This window comes from Nelusetta ayraudi, unplaced genomic scaffold (assembly GCF_046127955.1).
Source record: "Nelusetta ayraudi isolate G7.1 ecotype Tasmania unplaced genomic scaffold, CSIRO-AGI_Nayr_v1 ptg000011l, whole genome shotgun sequence".
Taxonomy (NCBI): Eukaryota; Metazoa; Chordata; class Actinopteri; order Tetraodontiformes; family Monacanthidae; genus Nelusetta; species Nelusetta ayraudi.
This window is the reverse complement of record NW_027466061.1, coordinates 20,708,658-20,734,445: the sequence shown is the minus strand read 5'-3', so window position 1 is coordinate 20,734,445 and position 25,788 is coordinate 20,708,658. Positions and strand designations below refer to the sequence as shown.

General features: G+C 42.9%; 1 protein-coding gene across 5 annotated transcripts; it reads left to right on the top strand.

The window, feature by feature from the left end:
* The first annotated feature begins 5,288 nt into the window (after window positions 1-5,288).
* On the top strand, window positions 5,289-25,655 carry myripa (myosin VIIA and Rab interacting protein a). 5 transcript variants are annotated; one of them, XM_076021838.1, is made up of 17 exons: window positions 5,289-5,592; window positions 6,386-6,556; window positions 9,034-9,255; window positions 13,274-13,410; window positions 15,950-16,030; window positions 16,376-16,473; window positions 17,069-17,152; window positions 17,383-17,538; window positions 18,305-18,440; window positions 18,530-19,026; window positions 19,223-19,964; window positions 20,007-21,091; window positions 22,873-23,046; window positions 23,682-23,843; window positions 24,377-24,475; window positions 24,574-24,634; window positions 24,967-25,655. In XM_076021838.1, the coding sequence occupies exons 2-17, from the start codon at window positions 6,447-6,449 to the stop codon at window positions 24,981-24,983; spliced, it is 3,861 nt and encodes a 1,286-aa protein (XP_075877953.1). In that variant the 5' UTR covers window positions 5,289-5,592; window positions 6,386-6,446; the 3' UTR covers window positions 24,984-25,655. The 5 variants fall into 5 exon arrangements, with proteins under 5 accessions (XP_075877953.1, XP_075877951.1, XP_075877950.1 ...); XM_076021836.1 differs by having other exon boundaries at window positions 19,998-21,091; XM_076021835.1 differs by having other exon boundaries at window positions 19,995-21,091.
* Window positions 25,656-25,788: the final 133 nt, after the last annotated feature.

Here is a 25,788-nt window from a genome sequence, read left to right as displayed (position 1 = left end):
AAATAATTAAAATATGGGTTTAAGTGGCTGTTTTTGTATCATATACATCAAAACAATCTAGAATCTAGATAGGCCCAAATGTTGAGTGGCGAGGTGGTACAGCCGCCGTCCATGTAGAGTGTGTTAGACTGTGTTAGCTGTCCACATACAATGTTTTGGTCTGTGTTTGGTGTCCATGTAGAATTAGAATGCACTTGTTTATGTTTGGGAGGGCAAGAGTCCATAATGACCCATGATCTGCTGTTAAATCCAGTCCTCGTCCTGATACTGGCGGCAAAGTTGAAGCGGTGGCGCCAAGACTCAGATGAACCCAGGGTGGACAACTGTCTTCACTGTGCAGCCAATAAATGGATTTAGTAATGTTGCAGGCCCAAAAGTAGTGTCGAAAATTTGGCAAAGCTAGTCCCCCTTCAGATTTAGAAAGTTGAAGAATATGTTCTTTTATACGGGCTGGTTTGTTCTGCCACATGAAAGCATTAAATTGTTGGTTAAGATTAGCAAAAAATGATTTATTAAGACAAATTGGGATGTGTTGAATGAGGTGCAGAAATTTCGGAAGAATAACCATCTTGATGAGATTAGCTCGGCCTGCAAGGCACAGGGGGAGGGCAGCCCATCTGAACAGGTCCGACTTGCATTTCTCTAATGACGGCGGAAAGTTCTTATCAAATATATCTCAGTGATAATTTGAATAGGATGATACATGATAACGACAAATACGATGAGATCAGCAAAGTTCTAGTTACTAATCTGCATTTTTGCAGGAAAATGATGTCATCAAAAGGCATGATTTGCTGTACGTTGTATTTTTACACATTATATATTTTTTGGTTTCATGTCTTGTCATTCCCTCTTTAATTTTCAACCACATCAACATTTTATCAAATTCAAAAACAAACCAAGTCAGACTAAACATGCGGTTGGGAACAGTTCCTCCTCGCTAAATCAATCCCTAATTTCACAAGCATCGCTTAAATAGAGCACACATGACCAAAGGACCAGTGAGAAACCCGCCTCAGATCAGGGATTGTCGCTCCAGACTATTTATTTATTTATTATTTATTTATTTATTTATTCATTTGACAAGGGAAATGGCTGATTTTTTGTACTTGGGTGTTTGAGGTAATGGGTCTCCCACAATGTCTATTTCATGTTTCAATGCAATTACTTCCTTCGAGGCAGAGCGATTAACAGGAACAATAAGCAGGGAAGCAGTGAATTAACTTTTATATACTTCAGTACAGTGCAACTGTCACGGTTTTACAAACATAAGTACACAACGTGTGCAATTTGCAGTTGCTTTTATACTTTTTTTTTTAGTGCCCCAATTCCTCTTTACTGAATTACATTTGAATATTATAAATTAGCATTTTGTTCTTCAGAAAACATTTTTGTTTCATCGTAACATTTTTTGTGACTTCCTACTTTTAAAGAAATAAGGAAAGTAAATATTCTTAAGATGGTGATTTACAAAGTCTGTGACTTATGGAGCATTTACTCATATAGGACAGGACAGGATAGAAGATTATAAAAATGATTGTTTGGTAACTAAACACATTTATGCACAGGTTATTACCATTTAAGCATTAAGCACACAACCTTGTGTTACTGATAGAAGAATTGTAGTGATGGGAAAGCTTGTTACAAGCGTTGGTGGCTGCGAATAAACTTCATGTCTGCTGCGTCAATGGAAATTTTCCTTTTGTTTGAGCCTGTTGTCTTGAGGTTGAACTAAACAGTGGAGGGGAAAAAGATTTGCTATTATTGTTAATATCACAACACCAAAAAAACAAAAGAAAAAACAACTTACATACGTCCTGTAAGATGACTAATCTGCCCAGGCCAACAGATATGAAAACACCTTTCACATGTCACTGCAGTGTGCCTTCTCTACAACATGAAAAAAAAAATCAATCAATCAATCAATCAATCATTCAAAATAGCAGTCTCTTATTTTTGTACAAAATCCAGCATTTCAATAAAAAAACTGTGTATCATCTCACCTTAACAGCAGGACGGCGAGCATAAGCTGCAGCATCAGCTGATGTGATGAGCAGGAAGGCCTGCAGGCACAAGAAGAAGACCAACAATCTTTTGTCCATGGCTGATCCATCGATGAGACACTCAGGGCTTAAATACAGTTTTCACACCTTCCACCTGTGGACCAACAGGAAGCTGCAGCAGGATGAAACAGCTTTGCATCATCAGATGGACGTCAGGTCCCGTCAACAAAACTTCACAACAACATGTAGCGTCACATCTGGTCTTTGGGAGGATTTGTCTTGAATTTGCAAAATAATTTGGATAAGAGTATTGGAGTGAATCTGCTGACAACATGAAACAACATTTGATCACGTCCACCTTACTTTGCCTTTGATGACTCCTGCTTTAAAACTATGCTGTGCAGTGAAATGCTTAAAGGACGGTTGGAATGACTTATTAATCATCTCTGAACTCTCTCTCTGAACTCTGAACGATGGCAGTGTAGAAATAATTCATTGAGTCATTGTTACATTGTTCTGTGGGAAGCACAAACACAAAACACATGCCATGACAATCACAAACACACAACATTCTCATCACACTGGATCTTTTCCAGTTTTTGTCACTTTCTTCTATGCCTTTAAACTTCAGCAAACAATGAGGATGGTGATCAATGAGACGATGAGGTTGCGCCCACCTCGGCCATTTTTGCTATGACCTGTCCAGGAATGAAACCCAGAACGAGATCCAATGGTGGACACCAGGCCACTGTCACACCTTCCTCCAGCTGATGAGTAATTCTTTATTTATCTCCATTGTGAAACATGTACCAATAGCTCCTGGTCCATTTCTAATACAGAGACAGAGACCGGGGCTAAGACATTAAATACAAAACACAGAGTAAACGGTCACGCTGACCAGTTCAATTAAAACAAAACAAAAACAAACAAACCTCGATCAAATAAGTGAAAAGAAACAAATTCTCTCAGGGCCGAATCACATTATAGGGATGAAGAATTCATGCTCCTTTTTCCTGGACATGTGCTTGTTTTACAGAAATCTGAGGCAGGATTCTAAAACCCAGGTGCAGCGATCTATGGGCATTTTTGCTTCCATGTTTCTACTTTTCATGTGGGTATTTGATATTAGGCACAACAAGCAATTTTTAACTCACATACATGTTGCAAAAGCAGCAAAAGTGTGAGGGAATAGCATGTTGCACAGCCGGTTACTTCACTTGCTTGCAGTAAATCAACCACATTTTCATGTTCATTGCAATCTCAGTAGCTGCAGCAGCAAAACGGGGAAGCTTCACACAAATGGCAACATAGCAACAGAATAAAGGAAGATAGGCTTGGCTGTTGTTTACTTCTTCAGCTTCAGCTTCACTACCACTCTCATGGTTTGATGTGGTGTTCACACAAACACCCAACAGAGAGGAGGAAAGGAGCAACTTATGTTGCTGCAAATTTAGTGTCTGACCATATTATTTCTACGGTCGAACCAAATAATTTTGAATGTCTCTTTGTTACTGTGATCTTCCATGCAAACAAGCAATTAACAATTGGCAACAGTTATAGGCCCCCCTCAGCTCCTGCTGATTCTACCATGTGCATTTTATCTACTCTTAATTCTCTCAGGAAACAAAATGAATGAATTATTCTTGGGGGCTTCAACTGTAACTGGCTTGATCGTTCTTCCCAAAAAGATAGAAGCTTATTTGATAGCGTACATCTCACATAGCTCATAATTGAACCGACCAGAATTGATTCCAAATCCAAATCTTCATCTTTGCTGGACTGGATCCTTGTCTCAAATCCTGATAGAATAATTAAATCTGGTGTCCTGTCTGACTGCTTAAGCGATCATTCTTTTATATTTTGTGCTTGGAAAATAAAAATTCCTCATTCTCCTCCCAAATTCTTTATGTGGCACAGTGGCAAGGCGCAAAGGACCCGGGCGGGCTTCAAACCCCAGACTCCCGGGTAATAGCCATGTGCGCTTAACCATTCGGACAAAGGGATATCCCTGGCATAGGAATGAAGGATAATATTAGTGCTGGTCCTGATGGCCTTGAAGTAAAATTTGTTAAACTTGCCGCTCGTCTTGATGTATCTCCTTGCTGATCTCTTCAATTTGTCTCTGTCCACTTGTTCAATTCCCAAGATCTGGAAATGTGCCAAGGTTACTCCCTTTTTTAAAGGAGGGGATCCCTCTGATGTAAACAACTATCGCCCTTCTCTATTATTTGCACAACTGCAAACATTTTTGAAAAACTTATTTTTAATCAACTGTCACTGTACGTAAATTCATTCAATATTCTATCACCTTTTCATTCAGGATTTAAGCCTAATTTTTCAACTACCACAGGTTTGCTGAAGTTTACAAATGATGTGTTCACTTCCTTTGATCAAGGTCAAACTACTGGTGCAATCTAAAGCTTTCGATCTTGTAGACCATTATTTACGTCAATTTGTACTGAGTATATGGCAAAAAGACCAAGATGCCACGAGGGTAACAGGGGAATTAAACTTCATCACATTCCTGGATATTATTCTGTAGGCTACACAACACATTTCCACATTTTGTTGAAAATGAAACAACAGCAGTTTTTCCCCCCACGCTTTTGAATTTGAATTTATTATGGGATAGCCCCTTGAGATGTGCCATCTCATTTTCAAGGGGGTCCCAGGAAAACACAAAATATATCCAACATTACAATATATACATACATAACATAACAAATACAGACATCTTGTTCCATCCTCACACACACAACCCCTCCCCTCATAAATCTAGCATACAGGATAGACACATTAAATGATAGGAACATTGATGTTAACAGAAAACATAAAGGTTTAAAAACTAAGGTAAAAAAAAAAAAATGAAAATGACAATGAAAAGATGTAATACAGTGCAAAAATAGAGGGAGGTCATTCCAATCTGATGAAGCCTTTTGATGAAATGACCTTTTACCAACCTCTTTCAAGATTCTAGGAAAGCCTATCCCAGCTGTCATAGGGCGAAGGCAGGGTGTTAGTTATTTATTTGTAAAGTGCAATACTCCAGCTGGCCACTAGATGCCAATGTTTCACTGGTCACCTGTATACACTTGTACTCGGCTAATCCATCGTTGTCCTTCTATACGGCGCACTGTCCGGTTCGGTTTGTAACGCACCATTCATCCTATTTAATCGAGTGGGGAAAACTGACTGGATGTTATTTTTATTCACCTGTCCAAATATCCAAACCATAAAACGCAAGAAAAAACACAACACGCATTCCGAGCGTGGCTGGATTTGCGACGCGGGCTTTGAACGCTTCCATGTCAGGCTGCTCTCTCTGGAAGTAATTCCTGGCCACTGGTCGCTCAGATTTACTCTCACATCTCGGAGAAACCGGATGCTCAGTTCGGCTCAGAGCTGCGGGGAAATCTGTCTTCCCCTCATCGTGGAGATGATTTTAACGATTTTTTTTTTGATATCATCCGGAATGATCATTTGCAAGGCGACACCGTGGACACAGCTCACCAGGGGGAACCGACAATTATGCGTTCTTTTCCCCCTTCTGTAGGGCTGTGAATGAGCGATTAGCAGCTCGCTGACATCCGTAAGTTCTTTTTTTCTTTTTTCTTTTTTTTCTTTTTTAAATTGTAGTTTATTGAATCGCATACGTTTAAGTGTTATCAACAAAAAGAAACCAAGTAATTTTTGGCGCATGCTTTATCTTGAGTTTGTATTTCTACAAATATTTAGGCACTATTTTCTGACGTTGATCATTGACAGTTTCAGTCTTTTATTGGATAAGAAATTACTTCTAGATTCATTGCAGACGCACTCATATGACGCTGTTACAGCTTCCATCATACATGAGTTGCTCTTTGCCTACTGTCTGACTGGGAGAAGTTTCCTCTGTAGGAATGCTAATACAAAAATCCTAAATCCTTCTTGATGTAATTCCCCTGATTCGCTTGAGCAACTGGCCTGTAAACGTCAAAATAACACATTTCAGGTCAGAACTTATTTTTATTACTGTAGTAGTAGTAGTAGTAGTAGTAGTAGTACAGAAAGTAGTAGTAAAATAAAAATAAATAAATAAATAAACTTGTTTCACGAGAAAGATAAGATATTTTCATGAAGTATCCCCAAACTCAAATCACTTCTTTGATTGATAAGGATTTTTGGTGCCAAATAACACAAATGACCCCGCTGGGAACATGGGAACATGGCAAGTTCTGCAGCAGAAAACTACAGCTGATGGGGGAAAACACCCAGCAACCTATATATTTTTGAAATATAATTTCTTTTCAATATCTAGGTCTTTGTCAATCTCGTTCCAGACACAGATCAGTCCTTCTTGGCTGGTTTGTTTTTATTTATTTATTTATTTTTGTCCTTATCAGATGGTAGAGCCTGATCAGTGTCTAGTCAGACATTGGACTGGAAGCAACACATGGTCGCACAATGGGACGCAAGTTGGATCTGTCAGGCCTAACGGACAACGAGGCGGAGCATGTGCTGGAGGTGGTGAAGAGAGACATGAAGCTTCGCAAGAAGGAGGAAGAGCGCCTCAGGTGAGCTCTGGTGACATCCCTGGTTTACTGTCTACCTGCCACAACCACTGTTGTTCAGTCTGTCCAATAGGCAGTGTAGTTCAGATACAGTAAAGCTTAAAATCGCTTCAGGGAAAGTCCTGAACTCCGGCTATATGAGTAAGATTCAGACACATGCATTTGCAGTAAGTGCCCACCGTGTTGGGCTCAGTGTGTATGTGATATATTTTTAGACGTTAGGCAGACTAAGCCATCCTGCCCCTGTAGTTCGAATTGTTTCACCAAAACATTATGGAGGAAGTCACCTCCCTTTCCTGTTTCACTTGGGATTCAACCCAAGTGCTTAAGCTGATAGCCAGAATGATATGTTGACAAGTGCTGATATATGCTTGCAGTCAGTAAAAGCATAGCAGCAACTTTTGTCAGTAGCACAAACTGCTACAAGCAGGTGGTCACAGCATTTCATTGCATAACATACGAACCGAGTAACAACTGCTGGCTTAATGTACTTCTGGGAGTAGGTGCGGGGTGGGGGTGGGGGGTGGTCGGCTATATCCTCCTAACATGCCAGAAAAGATCATGCATATTGTGAACTACTTCTTTTCTCTCAAAAGCTGCTAAGTAGCCTTTGGCCCACTCTTTATTTTCTGGAGCTCCTCGCTGACTGCTGTTCAGAAGTAACAAACAAAGTTAAATATTGAGTGACAGATATAGACTACAGGAAACTACACTTAAACTAACTAAAAAAAAAACTCTGTATCACTGAGCAAGATCTCATGTCATAACAGCAATAGATGTTTATAACTGAACGGATCTTGTTGTCCAACCCTGCAACACTTCCATACTGGCAGTACACTTCACTGACTAGGAAAGGGATAACTCTTATGTAGATTACAAGACTACCACTAGTATCTATCCCAGTTATTTAACAGTGAGTCATAGTTTCAACCGCAGTGATCTTGTTTCATTCAAGGGAAAGAAAAGAAAAGGCAACATTTGAAATGCATGAAACTAAAATAACAACAACTGCAACATGTAAAAACATCAGGGGTAAATATGTAGAAAACCCAAGAAAAACACATTGCAATGATAACATTTTTGCCCCTTGTCAGATTTCATATTTCTGTCATTGTTCTTCCTGTTTCTAAGAACCTGCTCCTTGCTCCACTGACAAGCAGTCTTAATAAGATTGTCTTCAGTAGCATTAAAAACGATAAGGCATACACTGGTTTCAGTTTTTGGCTGGATCTTATGGGTCAAACGTTTTCAGACTGACAACACATCTTTTATCCATAAAATGTAAATGAGTGTACCATACCAACTCTGAATTCACAAAAAGGTGTACTTCTGACATCTCACTCTAGATTTTATCTATTCATCTTTATCTTTATCTTGCAATTCTTGGAAGAGTTATTGGTTGATCTCATGAGATTTCCTTCTTTCTCCAGGCAGTGAAAAACACCTATTTGATTTTAAAAAAGAAAGAAAGAAAAGGAAACAAGTAAATAAACCAACATCCATTCATAGAAATGCAGGCCCAAACTAGTAAATGCTGTTGATAATTAGGAATTTTAAGTCTCTTAACCCTGTGGATTGTCTCAGCATAGATTTTTTTTATTTAATGATTTCTTGTCTGGTTTTATATAAAGTCATAAACACTGTAAAAAAAAACAACAACAACACTTTAAACCCAGTCTTCCTCACACCTGCTGCCTCTCTTTTCTGCCTCCAGCTTCTGCATCAGATGAAGTGTTTGAGGAAGTCTATATTAGCTCTCTAATCACACTATATTATTTTACATGAAAATTTCCCTGAAAGTAGGAAACTGTCTAAAATGCTTATAAAATGATAAAATGCTTAGACTGCTTGTAGATAATTTTTTTCCACAAATCTTTTCAGCATGAATGCAAATCATGTCACCTAAGCAAACCTCTCCATACTCATTTGAGACCTTTCTGTCTGGTACGCCTGTGATGCTGTCGGGAGACCCCTGTCCTCGAAATGCACCGATCTATTATTCATTCTAGTTTTTCCCTCCAAGCTTTCCTTTGGTGCAACAGGAAGTGTCGAATTGAATCCACAATGATCCAGTGTCCTGCTTTAATATTAAAACAGGCTTTTACAATTTAACTCCTTCCCCGTCTCGTCTTTTTTTGCCACTAAGGAATGAATTCAAAGAGATACGGGAGCAGTAAGTCGATGGTTTCGTGATGGTATGACCGACTTTGTGAAACCACTTTAATTTCTGCTCCATTTTCATTAAATGGAGATTGGGGATCAAGCTTTGTGACCAGCTGCGTGGTTATGAGGAATCCTTGTTATTAAAATGGTCCCATTTAACTCCTGATATCAGCTTTGTCCTCCACACCACACTATCACCCAGAACTAAATGCCCTGTACGTTTCCCCATGTTATAACACACACACACACACACACACACACACACACACACACACTGTACTTGTCCCTCTAACCATCCCCCCTCTCCTCCTCCACAGTGAACTGAGACAGGAGCTGGATGAGGAGGGCAGTCGCTGCCTCCTGCTGTCACGGCAGAGTCGCTTCAACCAGCGCTGCTGCATCCGCTGCTGCTCGCCCTTCACATTCCTGCTCAACCCCAAGCGCACGTGCAGCGACTGCCACTACAACGTCTGCAAGGCCTGCCGGGTGTACATCAAGCGGGACAGCGCCTGGCTCTGCACTGCCTGCCAGAAGAGCAGGTATGGTTGGGGCTGGTGGCAGTGCTGCATGTTTGTGTGTGCTTGTGTCTGTGTGTGTCACAAGTTAAGGTTGTGCGTCGGGCAGTGACGTCAGTGGCTCTTAAAGTCTTAACTGCTGCTGAAAAGAATGTTTGCTCTCAGCCTATTACAGTAGGACAACACTAACAGAACACTCAAAGGCTTGCAGCAAAAGTGTGTGTTTTCAGAGACAAGGTCAATTTGTTTGAGATCAGAACTCTAAGGTTCAGATTGTCACTTTCAGTCAGATTATCAGTCCTACTGCTGATAATTTGCCTAACCCACTGTTAGTCAGACACCAGAGACACCAGAGAGTCAGCAGCCTAACCCACTGAGCTAATCTGCACAGGTTCCTGGGAACTGTGGAGGGAAGTCAGTACATAAATAAACAGCATCGATTTGACAGTATGTTTCATCACTGGGCTCTTGAATAAACTGCATCTGCAGGAAGAAATAAAGAACTGGTCACTTGTACAAGTGTGACACAACAAGTAAAACAACAGGTGTTTAAAGCGTTTCATGTCCAATTTTGACTGAACAAATTTTCCTCGCTCTTTTAAAATGTAATTGAAATAGAGTTTGAAAAGAAAGGAAAAGGGAGCTAGCTAGCTAGCTCTGTTTGCTGCTTCCTGTTGATCTCGATTGAAGGAAATTCCAAATGCTTGGGAGATTGAAATGCTTGGAAATTTGACAAACAGATGGCTAGTTTTGGTTGTTTTGGTAGTTTTAGGGTTGTTTAGATTGGTTGAGACACACACCAACACAAGTGTTGGACCTCTGGTCCATGCTGGGTTTTGATCCTGTGATCTTCGTGTTGGGAGTCACCGTTGATCCCCACAAGACTGTCTTCAGCGCTGATGGCTATATAACTATAAAGGCCTCAGGGCTTAACCTGTCAAATCAACAGATTCTTCAACTACTTTCCTCCTAAGTTATGAATAACAGAAGATCATATCACGATAAAATGAAGAAGATCAAATTAAATAGCTGCTGTATGTTGTATACAACATATGGGTAATTGTATGATATAAAACGGTTTATAGTCATGTGTTTATCATAAGCAGAGAGCCGACATGGAGGTTGACTGTATAAATAAATAGATTCCATATCCATCAACATGCTAAGGAGGTGGTTAACTTAGTAGGTTAAACCTCTGACTTTGGTGGAGGAGTTGTGGGTTCAAATCCCTGTTAGTACCAGATAACAGATTTTGAGGGTGGGAGGTTAGCATTAGACTTGCCTTTGATGAGTTTCTGGCTGATAAAGTTTCTTTCTTTCTTTTCTCGGTGCAGTAGAACATACTAAATAGACACAAAAAAATAAATAATAAAACAGAGTGATAAAAGCACCAATAAAAAACAAAACAATCACCCATATGCATACACACATATGCACTCCTTCACACATGCACATCACACATACACTCATCACCCCATAGTATATTGCACAGTTCCATTACTGAACAGATTGTTATTGTAATTGTGTTGCAGAAAGAGAACATTGGGCATTGTCACATTTCAATATTGCACAGGTGAATCGTTTAGTGGAAGTTGGCAGTATTTAACTGGATCACAGCAGTAGGATAAAAACTGTTCTACTGGTCTTTGACTTAATGGCCCTGTATTGTCTGCCTGATGGCAGCAGCTCAAATAAAGTGTGACTAGGGTGTGATGTGTCTCTTAGTATTTTCTCTGCGTTCTTGAGGCCCTCTGGAGTGCTTTCCTCTGGGGCACTGTGCAGCTTGAGTACCACACACAGAGACAGTAGGTGAGGATATTCCCAATAGAGCTAAGGTAAAAAGCCACCACCAGCTTTTGAGGGTTGTTGTTCTTCTGCAGAATCATCAAGAAGTAAAGTCTCTGCTGGGCTTTCTTCACCAGTTCAGTGGTGTTTGCGCCACAGGTCAGGTTCTCTGTCATGCGAACACACAGGAAACGGAACTCAGAAACCCTCTCCGCACAGGCCCCATTGATGTGTAGTGGCTGAGAGTCCGGTTTATGTTTTCTGAATTCCACATTATGCTCCTTGGTCTTGACTGTATTGAGGTGCAAGTTGTTGTCTTTCTACCACACTGTTATCCACTCCACCTCGTCCCTATAAGCAGACTCATCCCCCCCAGAGATGAGTCTCACCACTGTAGTGTCATCTGAAAATTTAGTGATGGAGTTGCTGTGCTAGGCAGCCGCACAGTCGTGGGTGTAGAGAGTAGAGCAGAGGGCTTAGCACACAGCCCTGTGGGGAAACAGTGCTGAGGCTGAGAGCTGTGGAGCTGTAAGGACCCACTCTAACCTTCTGAGTGTGGTCTGTCAGAAAATCTTTAATCCAGCTGCATGTGTCGTGTGGATTCCCAAGTCCAACAGTTTGGACACCAGTATTTGGGGGAGGATGGTGTTAAATGCAGAGCTGTAGTCTATGAAGAGCAGCCGTGCATAGCTCCCCTTCTGCTACAGGTGTGTTAGTGTAGTGTGGAGGGCTGTGACGATGGCGTCCTCTGTGGATCTGTTTGCCCTGGATGCAAGCTGGTGGAAAAGGAAGTGATGTGACCTCAGACCCGCTTCTCAAAACACTTCATCACCGCAGAAGTGAGTGCCACTGGCCGTTAATCATTATGTCCAGTGGTGGTTGCCTTTTTAGGCAGAGGGACTATAATGGAGGCTTTCAGACAGGGTGGTACGGTAGATTGGGATAGGGATTGGTTAAAAATCCTTGTGAAGATCCCTGCCACCTGGTCTTTTAACACCCGTCCGGAGATGCCATCGGGTCCAGTGTCTTTCTTCAGGTCCACAGCCCGCAGCATGCGCCTCACCTCCCAATCCTCCAGTGTGAGGATGAAGCTACTGTGGGCTGCTGACTGATGTGTGCTTGATGTGTGATATCGTCACCAGCAACACCGAGGTTGGTCTTGTGGTTGGTAATGTGCTCGAGTCCTTGCCACACCTGCTCGCTGTTTTTGCCGTTCAGGTGATCCTCAATCCTTTTGCCTTTCAGATACCTCTCTTCAGATTGGCCGTGGCCACACTGTAGAGAGCCTTGTCTCCGGACCTGAAGGTGATGTTTCTCCTCTTCACTAGCAGCTGGACCTCCTTGGTCATCCAGGGCTTGTGGTTGGGGTAAATCATAATGGTTTTGTCCACTGTTACATTGTCTATGCAGGTCTTAATGTAGCAAGACACTGTCAGTGAGCACATCCAAGTTTTGGTTTCCCTATTTGTCCTCTCGAAGCAGTTCTGCAGCTGGCTCCCTCAGGCCAGATTTTAATAGTCTTTGTGGTAGTGAGGGTAGCTTTCCTGAGTGGGTATGCAGGAATCAAACTGGTAAGGATATGGCCCTATATTTCAGCTTGATGTTACTATACACTTTGTGCAATGTGTTGGTTCATCTTGTTGCACATTTCACATGCTGGTGAAATTTAGGGAGTACTGCTTTTAAGTCTGTATGGTTAAAATCCAGTTAGAATCCCGAGCTACGACACAAACTGCATCAGGGTACATGCTCAGTTGCTTGCTAATGTTCTGCAGTGTGAGGTCTATCTCACAGCTCAGAGTGCTGGTATCCCAGGATGCTTTGTGACCAGCAGAGGAAGGTTCACTATAGAGTTTGCTTCAGGTGACACGGTGGCGCAAGGGTTAACCTTGCTGCCTCACAGCAAGATGAATTCAATTCCAGGCCGGGGACCTTTCTGTGTGGAGTTTGCACGTTCTCCCTGTGTCTGTGTGGGTTCTCTCCAGGTTCTCCAGCTTCCTCCCACAGTCCAAAAACATGCATGTAAGGTCAACTGGAAACTCCAAATTGTCCGTAGATGTGTATGTGAGTGTGAATGGTTGTTTGTCTCTCTGTGGCCCTGCGATGAACTGGCGACTTGTCCAGGGTGTCACACTGCCTTCACCCTCCAACAGCTGGGATAGGCTCCAGCAGACACCCATGACCCTGAGCTCGGGAAGAAGTGGGTAAATGGATGGATGCTTGGAGTTTGCCTCAGATTGCTCTGCGTGTTTCTCAGGTTACTGAAGACACAGTCGCTGGAGTGGTTCTACAACAATGTGAAGAGTCGCTTCAAGAGGTTTGGCAGTGCCAAAGTCCTGAAGACTCTCTACAGAAAGCACCTGCTGGAGCATTCAACGCTGACTGAGCTCACTGGTAAATCACTCCCACACTCAGTTAGAATTCCAGAGCTTTTGATGGCTCTTTTTGGGGGGGTTGCTCAGCATCTTGATCTGATTTATTCTAGGAGTTCTGAATTTAGATTTACACAACTTGTTATTTTCAGCATGTTTTGTTTGTATATGTACATCTGCCAGATTCGTCCCCCGCCCCCAATCATCTGTGATTTTAGCTGTTTCATATCATAAAGAAGACTAGAGGCAGCCATTGACAAGAGACTAGATAGGATTAAACTCTCGTTTAGCTTTAATCTCATATAACTCCAGCAGATTATTCTTGCTCATTTTAGATATAATTGTCCTTGAGTATGCTTGAAGTGCTTCCTTTCTATCATTAATGAGGAATCAGCTAACTGTCACTCAACATTTTATGGCATACTTACATATAGTCTATATACAGTATGTTAGGGTTAGCAGTGTCATTACAAAACTTATTTTCTTTGTACATTTAAAAAAAACAAAAAAAACATCACACACACCTAACTAACACACAACAACTAACTAACTAAACACATCTTTATGGCAGTAAACCTGCCAGAACAGAGCAATTGAATTGTCACTTTAGTGTGTAATGATGCATTAACATTGTATATATAGTCTGAAAGGTGTTAATAATCCTTTTAAAACTGAGACCTACCTTTATATGGCATACTTTCTGTGTGTGTGTGTGTGTCACTTACTATTACATGAAAAAAATATGTTTGAACCCCAGAAATAGAAGCATGAACTTAAAAGTGTGTAAACAATTTTGGAATATTTCCAAAGGGTTACAGTGGGAGAAGGTTACTAACAAGAAATACATTCAGCCACACAAGCAAAACAACGGTTCTTTGAGTTAGGCCGCATATGCTTCTTCTCGTCGGTTCTGCTTGGATAGAAGAGGAGTGCGTTTCCAGCTATTAGTTTGGACTCCCTGATCTGATTGAACAGACAAGAGATTACGCATGTTCTGTGTTGGAGAGGTTGCTGGCTGCAGATGGTGCACAGCTTTGACCCCTGTGGGAGGACGACTGATGTGAGCAGCCCTCCGTCAGGCCACCACACACTGATTCTCTGCGCTTTATGTAACACACACACAAACACACACACACACAAACACACGCACGCACGCACACACACACACACACACACACACACACACACACACACACACACACACACACACACACACACACACACACACAATTTAATTTGTTTGACCTATACTAGGACCACAGGTTGATCTCCATAGCCTGAATAATATAAACCTCCTAAATGTAGCACAGTGTTGGCTGCCAGAACACCATCAGAATAAGGAGGGCTAATTGTGTGTAGTGGTAGCATCATTTTTTTGTTGCACTAAAAACATTCAGTTTAACTCTACCTTCCAAATTCTATTGTTTTCCTAAATGTATGCAACACTAAATATGATTAGATCAGTGTATACTGTTTGCAACCTCAACTATTAAGTCAATGTTGAGATAATTACATTTTCATGACACATGAACATCTAAAGCGACATCTCAATAGTTACCATTTTACATTTTGTCACGCTTCACATAATTCCTCGTAAGATGCACATCAACAGCATTACACTGATGTCCAATTTTTAGTTCTTAGAATCTCTCTTATTTTTAGAGATCACATCTCCTGTGTCTTAAATGATCGTCACTTGCTCTGATATCACATTAACATCATTTTTTTGAGAATCTTTTTTTTTTTCTTGCCAGCTGACAGAGTTTGTACTTTTGATTTAGAGTCCGCAAGTGCCTTTAGGGTTACTTTAACCTTTAGTTGCTGCAACTGGGTCAGCTGAGCTGGCCATGAGTCTTATACATGTCCATGTCCTGTGGCCAAAAGTGTGCAAACTTATCATGTCACAGCACGGATCTCTGCACACACTTACAATATAATCCCTGCCACAGCTATTTACATGATTTTCACTTACAGGACATTCGAACTTGCAGGATTTCTCCAATACTGTCTGCGTTTTCCCCAGAACCTTTTTCTTCTGTGTCATCTGGTTTTACGTTCCCGCCCTGCACCCCTTTAACTGTTGGCTGCAACCCCTTGCTCTGCACTAAACCCAGCTCACGCCCCGCACTGCTCAAGTCGTCCCGGCCGTTCCACACGCAAAGCCACTTTAATGCACTTATGTAACTCAAAATCGCTGCAGTGTTGCATGAATACATACAATACATGACGTGAAAAGAGCTCAGGGCTTCAAGTTTGACGGGGAAACCATCCTAGTATGACCAGAGAGATACATTTTTCTGTGACTTCTTGTTATTTGTCAGACATCAGCTTTGGCAGGTACAAATATGGCCCAGAAACGTGTCTATTATATTCATAAATAATAGTCTTGTCTGTTTTGGACTCTTGGACCAAAATCCTGTTTTCAGTGTGAACTCGTGTGTATGACTTTAACTGTATCACTCACTGTGTGTGTGTGTGTGTGTGTGTGTGTGTGTGTGTGTGTGTGTGTGTGTGTGTGTGTGTGTTTGTATGTGTGTGTGTGTGTGTGCGTCTCCTCACAGAGGGCAGTGCCTATGAGGAGAGTGTCTGCAATGAAGGCAGCATCTGTGGGAGTGATTCAGCCTTCTACAGACAAACTGAAGGTGCAGAAACTTCTTTCTTTTTTTTTTTTACAGAGCTGTTTGTTCTCTTTCGGTCACTCCTGTTCATTGGAAGAGTATCACAATTTCATTTTTTCACAGATTTCTTTTTCAGAGGCTGTCTCTGTCTTAAGCCCCAATTCCACTGCCATAATAATAATATTATACTAATGCAAACTTTAAACTCTGTCACTGTAACATCTGCCGCCATGTGCAATGTACTGTGCATATTGATGGGAACTCTGCACAGCACTGTTAGTTTCCATTTGATAGATTTTTTTCAGAGGTAATTCACGTCATTGATGGTAATAGTTGTATTTTTTTTTTTTTTATTGTTCATTATTCCAGAGCACAGCATGGCAGAGACGCTCACTGTGGCCCGGCGAGTTGCAGAGGAGGCCATAGATGAGGCCATCAGCAAGGCTGAGTTTGAAAACACCAGTCAGGTTGTTTATTTTCTTCACACCATTCCAAGCAGCGCTCTCATTTCTTGACATTTGTCTTGCATCAAGACGTAGTTGACCAATGAAATAGTTTTAGTAGAGAGTAGTCATGCTGTCTGTATGCAGACATTTGGTTTGTGTTATTTTAAAGCTAAACCAAGGAAAAACAAGATTATGCAGTTACATGTTAAAGTGAACGATGCACCTTTTAAAATGTCAGTGATGTAACAGATTAAATTCAATGTTATCTCTCAAAACAGACAACTTGGTGCTTTGAATTATCAGCTAATTATTAACTTTGGCTTTGAATTAGGCAGAATGGGCATTCAGGCTCATAATACTAAATTGGATTTGATAAATACCCTCAGCGGAAAATGACTACAAAGAGACTGAACGCAGGGTGAAATTGTTTAATTCTCGCTAATGTGCTAAAGTGTCTGCACGCTTTGAACTGGGTAGAACAAATTTTTTATAATGAGGATGTGTGATTGAGGAATTAAGAGCTTACTGTATGAATTTATGTTCATGCTGCTAAATAGCTTGTGTATGCATGTGTGCGTGTGCGTGTGTATGTGTATGTGTATGTGTGTGTGTCTAGCAGGAGAGGCAGAATGAGGCGCATTATCTGCGGCAGCACAGAGGAGAGCTCATTGAGGAACTGGCCAAAACTATTGTGCAAAAAGTAAGTCACAAAATAACACGAGACACAAGAGCTCACCTTGTTTGGGGAAATTAATCCGCTGCAGTGCCAATGGAGTGCTGTTTTGTTTTGTTGACTTGCACAAGGTGCCGGCTGCAGAGTTTTGCTCCCTTTCAGTTTTAACTTTAAAGCCACAATGCAAAACAGGAACGCCGGCCTATGTGCAGGGTGAAAGCTGCTCCCACTAGGAGTCCTGTTTCCATCTGTTGCAGATTATTAGCAGGAGAAAGACTTTGACTGAGATGAGGGAAGAATACGAGCAGGACTGGCACAGTCCTGAGCCCGCCCCCTTCCAGCATCATCCTCATCATCAGTCTGCCTGTCAGGATCAAGCCTCCAGCTCCCTCAAACAGCAAACAAGCCTCTGGGTAAAAGAAAGCACTTCACACTCAATACAAGGTTGTGCACAGGAGGAACACATGGTAGTGGCCAGCATGGATGTTTAAGGGGCAGTGGAGCAATGCTGTCCAAAAAAGAAAAAAGTCATGATAAAGGTTAAAACAACTTCATTACTTAAAGTGTCATTCTGCTGTAAAACGTTTTGCAACCAGGTCTGAAATTCTTGAGCAGAGGCCAAAAAAGAGGTCAGTTTGGAAATGGTTTGCTCATCGACACAGGCACAAATCAAATTGGCATTTTCTATGACTGAATCCTTGTAATGTTAAAAAAAATAAATAGTCGTAGTACAAGGAGATTATTTTGTTATTATTCTTTTAACTTGACTTGAAGGTCAGAAATGTTGCCAAGACATTATAGAAATAGCAATAGAATCACTAATATCACTGTAATCATTAATATTCACACATGCATTGTATAAATCAGTCTCTAATCTCCAGTACAAATCAAAACGGACATTCTTTTATTTCCTGCAGTAACTTATTAATGATTTTGTTCTTGTACCTGGTCACCTTTTAAATGAATATGGCATTACTACAAAGATTTTAATAGGGGCATACCTCATTAATTGCCCCCCCAACACACACACACACACACACACACACACACACACACACAATACAACTACTGTGTGTAGTTGTGTACAAGCTACTGTACACACCATGGAAGCTTTCTTCCGTATGGTGGCCAATGCTGACCTCTACTGGCTAATGTGCAGAATGCTCCGTCTCCCCTCAGAGGTCGCACTCTGCCTTCTCTCTGCTGGACAACGACCCTTCAGGCCTCATCCAAGACTCTCCACACTCCCTGAAGAGGGAAGGAAACGCTTCTGCCATGTCAACCTGGAAGAGTGTGGACCGACTGGACAACGCCGGTAAGTGTGCTGAAGCCTGACTTCTGTTTCAAAATGCCCCACGTCTGATTCTGTTTTTGAGTCTGTGTGTGTTCTGCCCGCCTACCGAGGTATTTCCTCAGTGCTGACTAGCCCGGACGGGAACTGGATTGCCCTGCAGAGCGCCCAGCTGTCTCGTCCCAGCCTGCTGGCCAAGCGGAAGAGCCCCGTGTACAGCGCCCTGGAGAGGGAGTCTGCAGTGGTGTCTGCCTACGAGGACATGGGCTCCGACAACGAAACCAGACACGAGGCCGACAGCTGTTGGGGTGCCGGTCTCCAGGAGACCCAGAAGAAGACGACGGACTCTAACTTTAATCAGCAGGTCGATGATAAAGCCACATTGTCAGCGACGGGACAAGGCAGCAGACACGACCAGATTAAAGACCCAGAAGGAAACTGGGAGTCCTGCAAACCTCTGCTTGCTCTCCTCAAAAGAAGCATGTCCGCAGATACCAGGATGACTTCACTGTCCAGCAAGTTCAACACAGTTGATGTGAACTATAAGGTGGAGGGAGCTGAGGAGGACGAGGAGAGAAGGAGTCAGAACGAGTCGGCTCCTTCTGTGCTGGTAAGAAATGTTTGCTTTTCTGTAATTTTGGTTTAAAAAAAACAACCTGATATGTTAGTAAAGCTGGGACAGGAATCTGGGACAAATAAGTTGTTCCAAAAGGCCAAACAGCAAAAGCACACATTTTCACGCAAACTTTCATTCTGCATATGAAAAAGAAATTCTTCTATAATTCTACTTTTTCATTCTTTGACAGGACTGTGGTAAAAAAGGCAGCCTGACGCAACCCTCCTCCGGCGCTATGACCCCCAACACCTTGCTGACCTCCAGCCCTGATCTGTTTGACCTGGACAGTGACATCACCGAGCACGATGACCAGACCCTTCAAAAGCAGCAGGTCGCGGGCTGCGACTCCTCCAGCTCAGAGGGAGAACTCGACCGAGTGAGAGAACCTGCCAGTGACGCAAAGATGGACGGAGGGGGTGCAGGCAACACAGAGGAGGAGGACGACGAAGACGATGATTGTCCGTTGGGGATAGAGGCCAAATTGGACGCCGACGAGGAAGAGATGAGAGACAGACTGTGCAGGCTCGTCGCTCAGGCCAGACTGTCTTATTTTGCATCCACTGATGATGAGTTGGACAAAGTTGGCGGGACGGAAGGAGACTGGGAATGTGACAAGGACCCAAAGGAAGAGGAGGAAGAAGATGAGGAGGAGGAGGATGAGGAGGAGGCGAAAAAAAGGAAGGAGCCGGACGAAAAGATGGGCGATCTTCCTTACAGGATCTGCCAGCTGGAAAGAGAACTGAGGGCGAGCCAGTTCTCCTCCACAGAGGACGAGCTGGACAGAGCCGGCGCTGAGGACGATGGGCTGAGGACAGGAGAGGACGAAGACGGCGTGCGGGAAGAGCTGGCTGTTAAAGTGTGCAGATTAGCCAACCAAGTCAACGCCACGCAGTTCTCCTCGACGGAGGACGAGTTGGACCGAGTGGGAAGAGGTGAAGAAGAAGAAGAAGAAGAAGAAGAAGAAGAAGAAGAAGAAGAAGAAGAAGAAGAAGAAGAAGAAGAAGAAGAGGTGATGGACGAGGAGACGCTGTGGAAGCTGCAAGCGGAAAAGGCCATTCAGGCAGCTCAACTGCGAGACCTGCCCTGTCTGGTCAGTCCGTCCCAGTTTTCCTCCACCGAGAAGTTGGAGATGGATGAGCAGGCTGAGTGTCAGAATGAGGCAGGGCTTGAGGGAAGCGTCTGGGAGAGGACGGAATCACTGGAAGATTTGGACGTGAGAATGTTCGATTTGAGGGTGGAAACTGAGGAGAGCTCGAAGGAGAGCGGTGAGGAAAAAGTATGCAGGAGAGTTTTGGATAGTCCGACGAAAGCCGTGATGTCAGAGGAAGAGAAAGAGGAGAAGGAAGTCACAGAGGAGACTGGTGGTCAAAGTCCCGGAATGGGGCCAGTCCACGTGGAAACAGTCTTGAGAGAGGTTGAGAGAGCTAAAGAAACAGAGAACGTCCTGGTCATGTGTGAGACTGAAGTCCGCCGAGACAGAGAAGAGGCTGAGGCCACACAGGAGGACGTCTGTGATGGCAAAGAGAGTCTGGACAACACAGCCGGAGACAGCGATGATGAGGATGAAGAGTTTAACAGGATGATCAGCAGCATGCTGATGATGACACTGGAGGACATGCAGGTGGGCGTCTTTGATGGAGACAACGCTGAAGAAGCCAATAAGCCAGAAAGAGAGGAGGCTGGAAGTTTGATAGAGTCTCAAAGTCGAGGCCGAAGCACGAGACCGGAATCAGCTGCTGAGGAGAGGCGTGCAGAAGACAAAGGCAAGCGAGACAGTGGAGATGTCCACAGGAAAAGACAGAGCGACAGAAATGAAAGTGAGGAGGAAGAGGAAAGACAATTAGCAGGTGAAGCAGCCCTGCTCGCAAAAGGTGAGGAGAAGCCTGGCGGAGGCAGGGACGGTGACCGACAAGAGGACGGAGGACGGGGGAAAGCCCCAGTAGACGGAGGAGAGGACGTCTGTCTAGGTGAAGATGCTGAGCAAAGACCGGCTGAGAGCCAAGAGGAGAGCAGGACGTCCCATCGGGAGGGCCCGCTGTCACCAGCAGAGACCCACATAGTAAGACCCCCAGACCACACACACACACACAGCAGGTGACCCCAAGACTTGAAGAGATGAAGCTAGTTTGCCCGATGCCACCCTACTGTCAGACTGGCACAAACACATCAGTCAGTGGTTTGCACTCAGTTCGTGCTTTGCTGCACCTTCACGGTGCTTCGAAGCACTTTGCAATGGCCTCACATTCACACACACACACACACACACACACACACAATCACACACACACACACACACACACACACACACACACACACACACACACACACATGTCTTTTCACTCACCACTAGGCGGCTGCAACCATTCAGTGCGCTGCTGGGCAACCTGGGAGCCATTTAGGGTTCAGAGTCTTGCTCAAGGATGCTTTCGCGTGGAGGCAATCGGAGGTGTGTTCAAACCACCCACTCTTCAGTAGTCGACCCAAAGGGTCTTCTAAAAATGTTTGCTTTTGTGTAGAATAGAATAAACTTTATTAATCTCCCAAAGGGGAAATGTGTGGTGTTACAGCAGCAATAGACACACGAGATAGAAACAGTCTCAATTTTATGTGTGTAAATGGCAGTGTTACAACCCGGCTCGCAAGGTTGCAACCAAGGAAAGAAGATGAGGTTCATACACAAGATTAACATATTTATTGGGACAAAAAAAAAAACAAGGAATGAAGGCAAAAGACCACCGTCTGTAATTAGTCGTGTGTGGATGCAAGTGTGTGAGTGGATGTACAAAATTAAAAAGGAAAAACAGGGAAAGGCAGCTGCACCCATGGCATCCTCCTGCACCGGCGTGGAATGAGCGAGGTAGACAGGCCGAGCCGGAAGGAAAGGAAGGCGCTAGATAAAGCACTGGATCCACCCCTCTGGACCAGGTGCAGACCTATGCAGTCTCTAATCTCCAGTACAAATCAAATGAACCTGACAGAACAGGTTCATAGCAACAACATCAACAATAAATAAGATAAAGATAAAAACCTAATATTCATAGCATGAGTCTGATGTAGTGACCAAAGGGAGTGTTTGTAAGTCGGAGGCAGAACCGTGTGGACCTGTCACCCGGGTCATTGTTTAGCTGAACTCTTGCCAAAGCCAGACAGCAGGAATGCAAAAACATTTTCACCGACATTCATCTCTATTCCTCTTTAACATGACAATGTCGTCCAACTCTGATAAAAGAGGCTCTAGTGTGGCCTTTTCTCAATGTTAAGTAGCAGCAGCAGCAGCAGCTGCTAGGCCTTGCTTGAGGCTAGGTCACTTCCTGTCTTTCTGTGTTTGGGGCCTGCTAGCCTTCTGGGGTGACTCGTTCTCTGCTGCAATCGAAAAACTGAATGAAATCTTGATTGCTTAAGTTGCTCCACCTGGAACAGAGTCAAGAACCTAGCAGCATGCTCCTTTGCTGCCACAGCCAAAATGTGAGCATACTACACTAGATGTCATGAATGATGATGCTGATTTTCTGTCCTGCTCTTCCTGTATTTCTCTCCACTGTCCGTGTCTCTGTGACCCAGAGCAGTGAAATTAGAGCTTTACAAAACACTAGAGCTTATATATACTCTGCTGCAGCAGGTGAGAAGCCCTTGACTTCACTCTGCAGGTGTGACCATGATGGAACCATCCATCCACTCACTATTCCAAAGCTTGATGCTCATTTCATTTCCAGTCACTCATGCTGTCGCTCAGGTTTAGTAAAGGAGACCCCATCTACCCTTCACACACACAAGTACATCACCGCCACTGGGATCGGATCTATCACATTTAGTAACGCTTTGGCCTCTTTGTGTTTGCAGCGACACTCAGCTGTGTCTTTGCGCAACATTACCACTGAGGTTCTGAAGGTCCTGAACGCAACCGAGGAGCTTCTGCACGGAGTGGAAGGAGCGTCGGCACTGCCCACCACCACACTGCCTCCCAACACTGACCCCAAGAAACTGGATCAGCAGTTCGCCAAGCTGGAGGAGAATGTACGTTTAAGGCACTGTGTGTGTGTGTGTGTGTGTGTGTGTGTGTGTGTGTGTGTGTGTGTGTGTGTTTGAGTGCGTTAACGGTAGTTAATAAGTATGTTGCAGAGAACGTGGAGGCAACATACTCATTTAGAAGGGTCTCTAGACATGAAACGGAATAGATAATGCGTCACTTGATCAACTTTTATGTGTTTATTTTATTATTATTAAATTTTATGTTTGCATAAACTGCCAAGACTTACATACAGTTGGACAAAATATGGATATTTTGGTTTAGTTTGAGATGTCACCACTGGAAGAAGAAATATATGGGGTCATATGGGACATCAGAATACAGGAATTAACATCAGCAGTGTTGCTTTCAACATTAAATGCAGTGGATTTTTAATTTGAGAAAAAATTATATGTTGTTCTGGGTTTAAATATTTACTGTTTTGGGGGTGACTTAGGTCTGTTATATGCCACTTTTTTACCAGCCTGGATTGGCATTTTAATGTAAATATAATATCATTATAAGGTAGGCTGATATACTTTGACAAATACAAACATTATCCCTTACATACTTACATATCAGTAGCAAAAGAAAATCAAAGTGGTGCTGAATAACATAACTAGCTTATTCTCTGGTGCTGCAGGTGTACGTGGCAGCTGGGACAGTCTACAGTCTGGAGGCGGAGCTTAATGACCTGGAGGAGTGCGCTAGGGGCATCTCCAGTGCCACATCTGACGTGGAGCTGTCCTACCTGGAGGAGCAGGTGGCAACAGCAGCCGGCAAGGTTAAACAGTCTGAGCTACAGGTGGGGCGGCAGTGAAAGACACGGAAGGATTTTAATGCTGAAAACTGTCAGTGTTTGTTTCTTATTTCTTAGTTTAAATATTACGGTTTAGTTCCTTTTTAACTCACCACTTTGTGGGTTTGGGCTTTAGTGACATTCTCAAATCCGTGTAACTGTTCTAGAGTTTGATAGTTGGAAATATTGCCACCCTATGGTTATTAGTGTTTACTGAAAAGGTAAAAAAACAAAAAAAAACAAAACAGTACAAGATAACATGTGGTTACGTTGTTGTTGATGTTAATATAAATGTCTGGAAGACGGGGCAGTTTAGTGTGACCTGAGACAGTGACAGTCATACTTACTTATAGATTCCGAGACAGGAACCATGTGCACATCCTGTGTGGAAACTCTTTATTTTTAAATGTACTTTAGCACTTACATAAGCAGATCTATTGCCCAACTCTCTAAGGTAATGTGCACACAGCACACTCTATCCAGGACGCCTGTGTAAACACTATCAACCTGTCCTGTGAAACTTGGTTATTCCCCCCCAGGTCTCGGACATCTCAGCCAGAATCGCAGCTCTGAAGAACGCCGGCCTCGATGTGGACACACAGTCGAGAGTGTCAAGGACCAGGGCCATGCCAGCCACGGTGCTGCTCTTCTAAACATTAGTATTCATTATGTGGCACACTTTCAAATTGTTGTGCAAACACACCATAAAAACTCACTCGCGTGCATTTTCCTGCAGGCCGTCACACTGGATGCATCAAGGCAGCAGAGGAGACGGCTGCCTGCGCCGCCAGTGAGAGGTGTGATGCACACACTGCACTAGACATGGTGCAGTGCAATCAGCCCTGTTTCTGCACACAGCATTAAAACATGTCTTCAGTAATGCTACGTTTACAGATGCACATTTTCAAATGAACTCAGTAACTGGTGGGAAGCCAAACCAAATGATTTGCTGCCAGAGCTTTTAGCGAAGCGCATTTAAGGAAAAATATCCATCAATCTATTTTCAATGCCTGCTTCTTCCTGCACTCAGGGTTGCGGGGGTCTGCTGGAGCCTCGGAAAAATATGTAATGTCAGATTATTTCATAGTTAGCATGTTCCTCTCTGAAATGTTGCCATATCCTTCTACAGGAGAGAAGGAAAACTGAAGCTCACAACCAGGATCCCAGCAGTGCCTCCACACGCCACTCTGCCACCTACAGGCCTGTGCTAAGCCATCATTTGGACACCGTTTGCCTTAATGCTGTTTTAGAATCGGCATGCCTCAACTCAACTCATTTCTGGAATTAATGCTGAATTTGCACTTAATTTTGCCATTGTTGTGCTCTACGTCTTTCACTCTTGATTTCTCCGGTGATCCTAGCAAATATTCTCTAAAAATACTTGATTGTAGAGTGATGACTAGTCTGAGAAATGTTATGTGCAATTCAAAAGATGCAGGTAAATCCTAAAATCAATTACACAAATGAAAAATACACTGAGATATTAAAAAAAGCAGTTTTATTACACAGCATGTGCATACAATCAATCCTGTTTCAATTAACACTATTTATAGACTTGTTTGCTTTCAGTATCTATTTAACTTATTGATAAAGCTCAACAAATGTCTTGACAGAAACAAAAATTATTTATAGATCTACTGAAAGACACCAGAGACTTACACTGTTTTTAACTCTCATATTGTCGACAGAGTACACATTTTGAACACAATCACAACGCACAATATCTGTGGGTTTTTTTTTTGCCCATTTCTGTCCATATTTGTATCATACATGTTTTCTGCCTTCATTAGTTAAAATAAAGTATTTTACGCCTTTTGAGATGCTCGTCTGTGCTTCAGCATCTAAAATGTGCTCTGCTCTGAGATGAAAAACAGTAGACACACTGGCACTCTGTGTGCCCTTCAACTAAAAGTGAAGGTAGCAGTGAGGATGTGACACGTGAATATCACAT

Excerpts from the sequence above, each read along its gene's own strand:
- myripa (XM_076021833.1), top strand. The coding sequence starts at position 6,447 with ATGGGACGCAAGTTGGATCTGTCAGGCCTAACGGACAACGAGGCGGAG. Across the intron at positions 6,557-9,033 it reads AAGGAGGAAGAGCGCCTCAG|TGAACTGAGACAGGAGCTGG; the intron begins GTGAGCTCTGGT and ends CCTCCTCCACAG. Across the intron at positions 17,153-17,382 it reads CCAAAACTATTGTGCAAAAA|ATTATTAGCAGGAGAAAGAC; the intron begins GTAAGTCACAAA and ends CATCTGTTGCAG.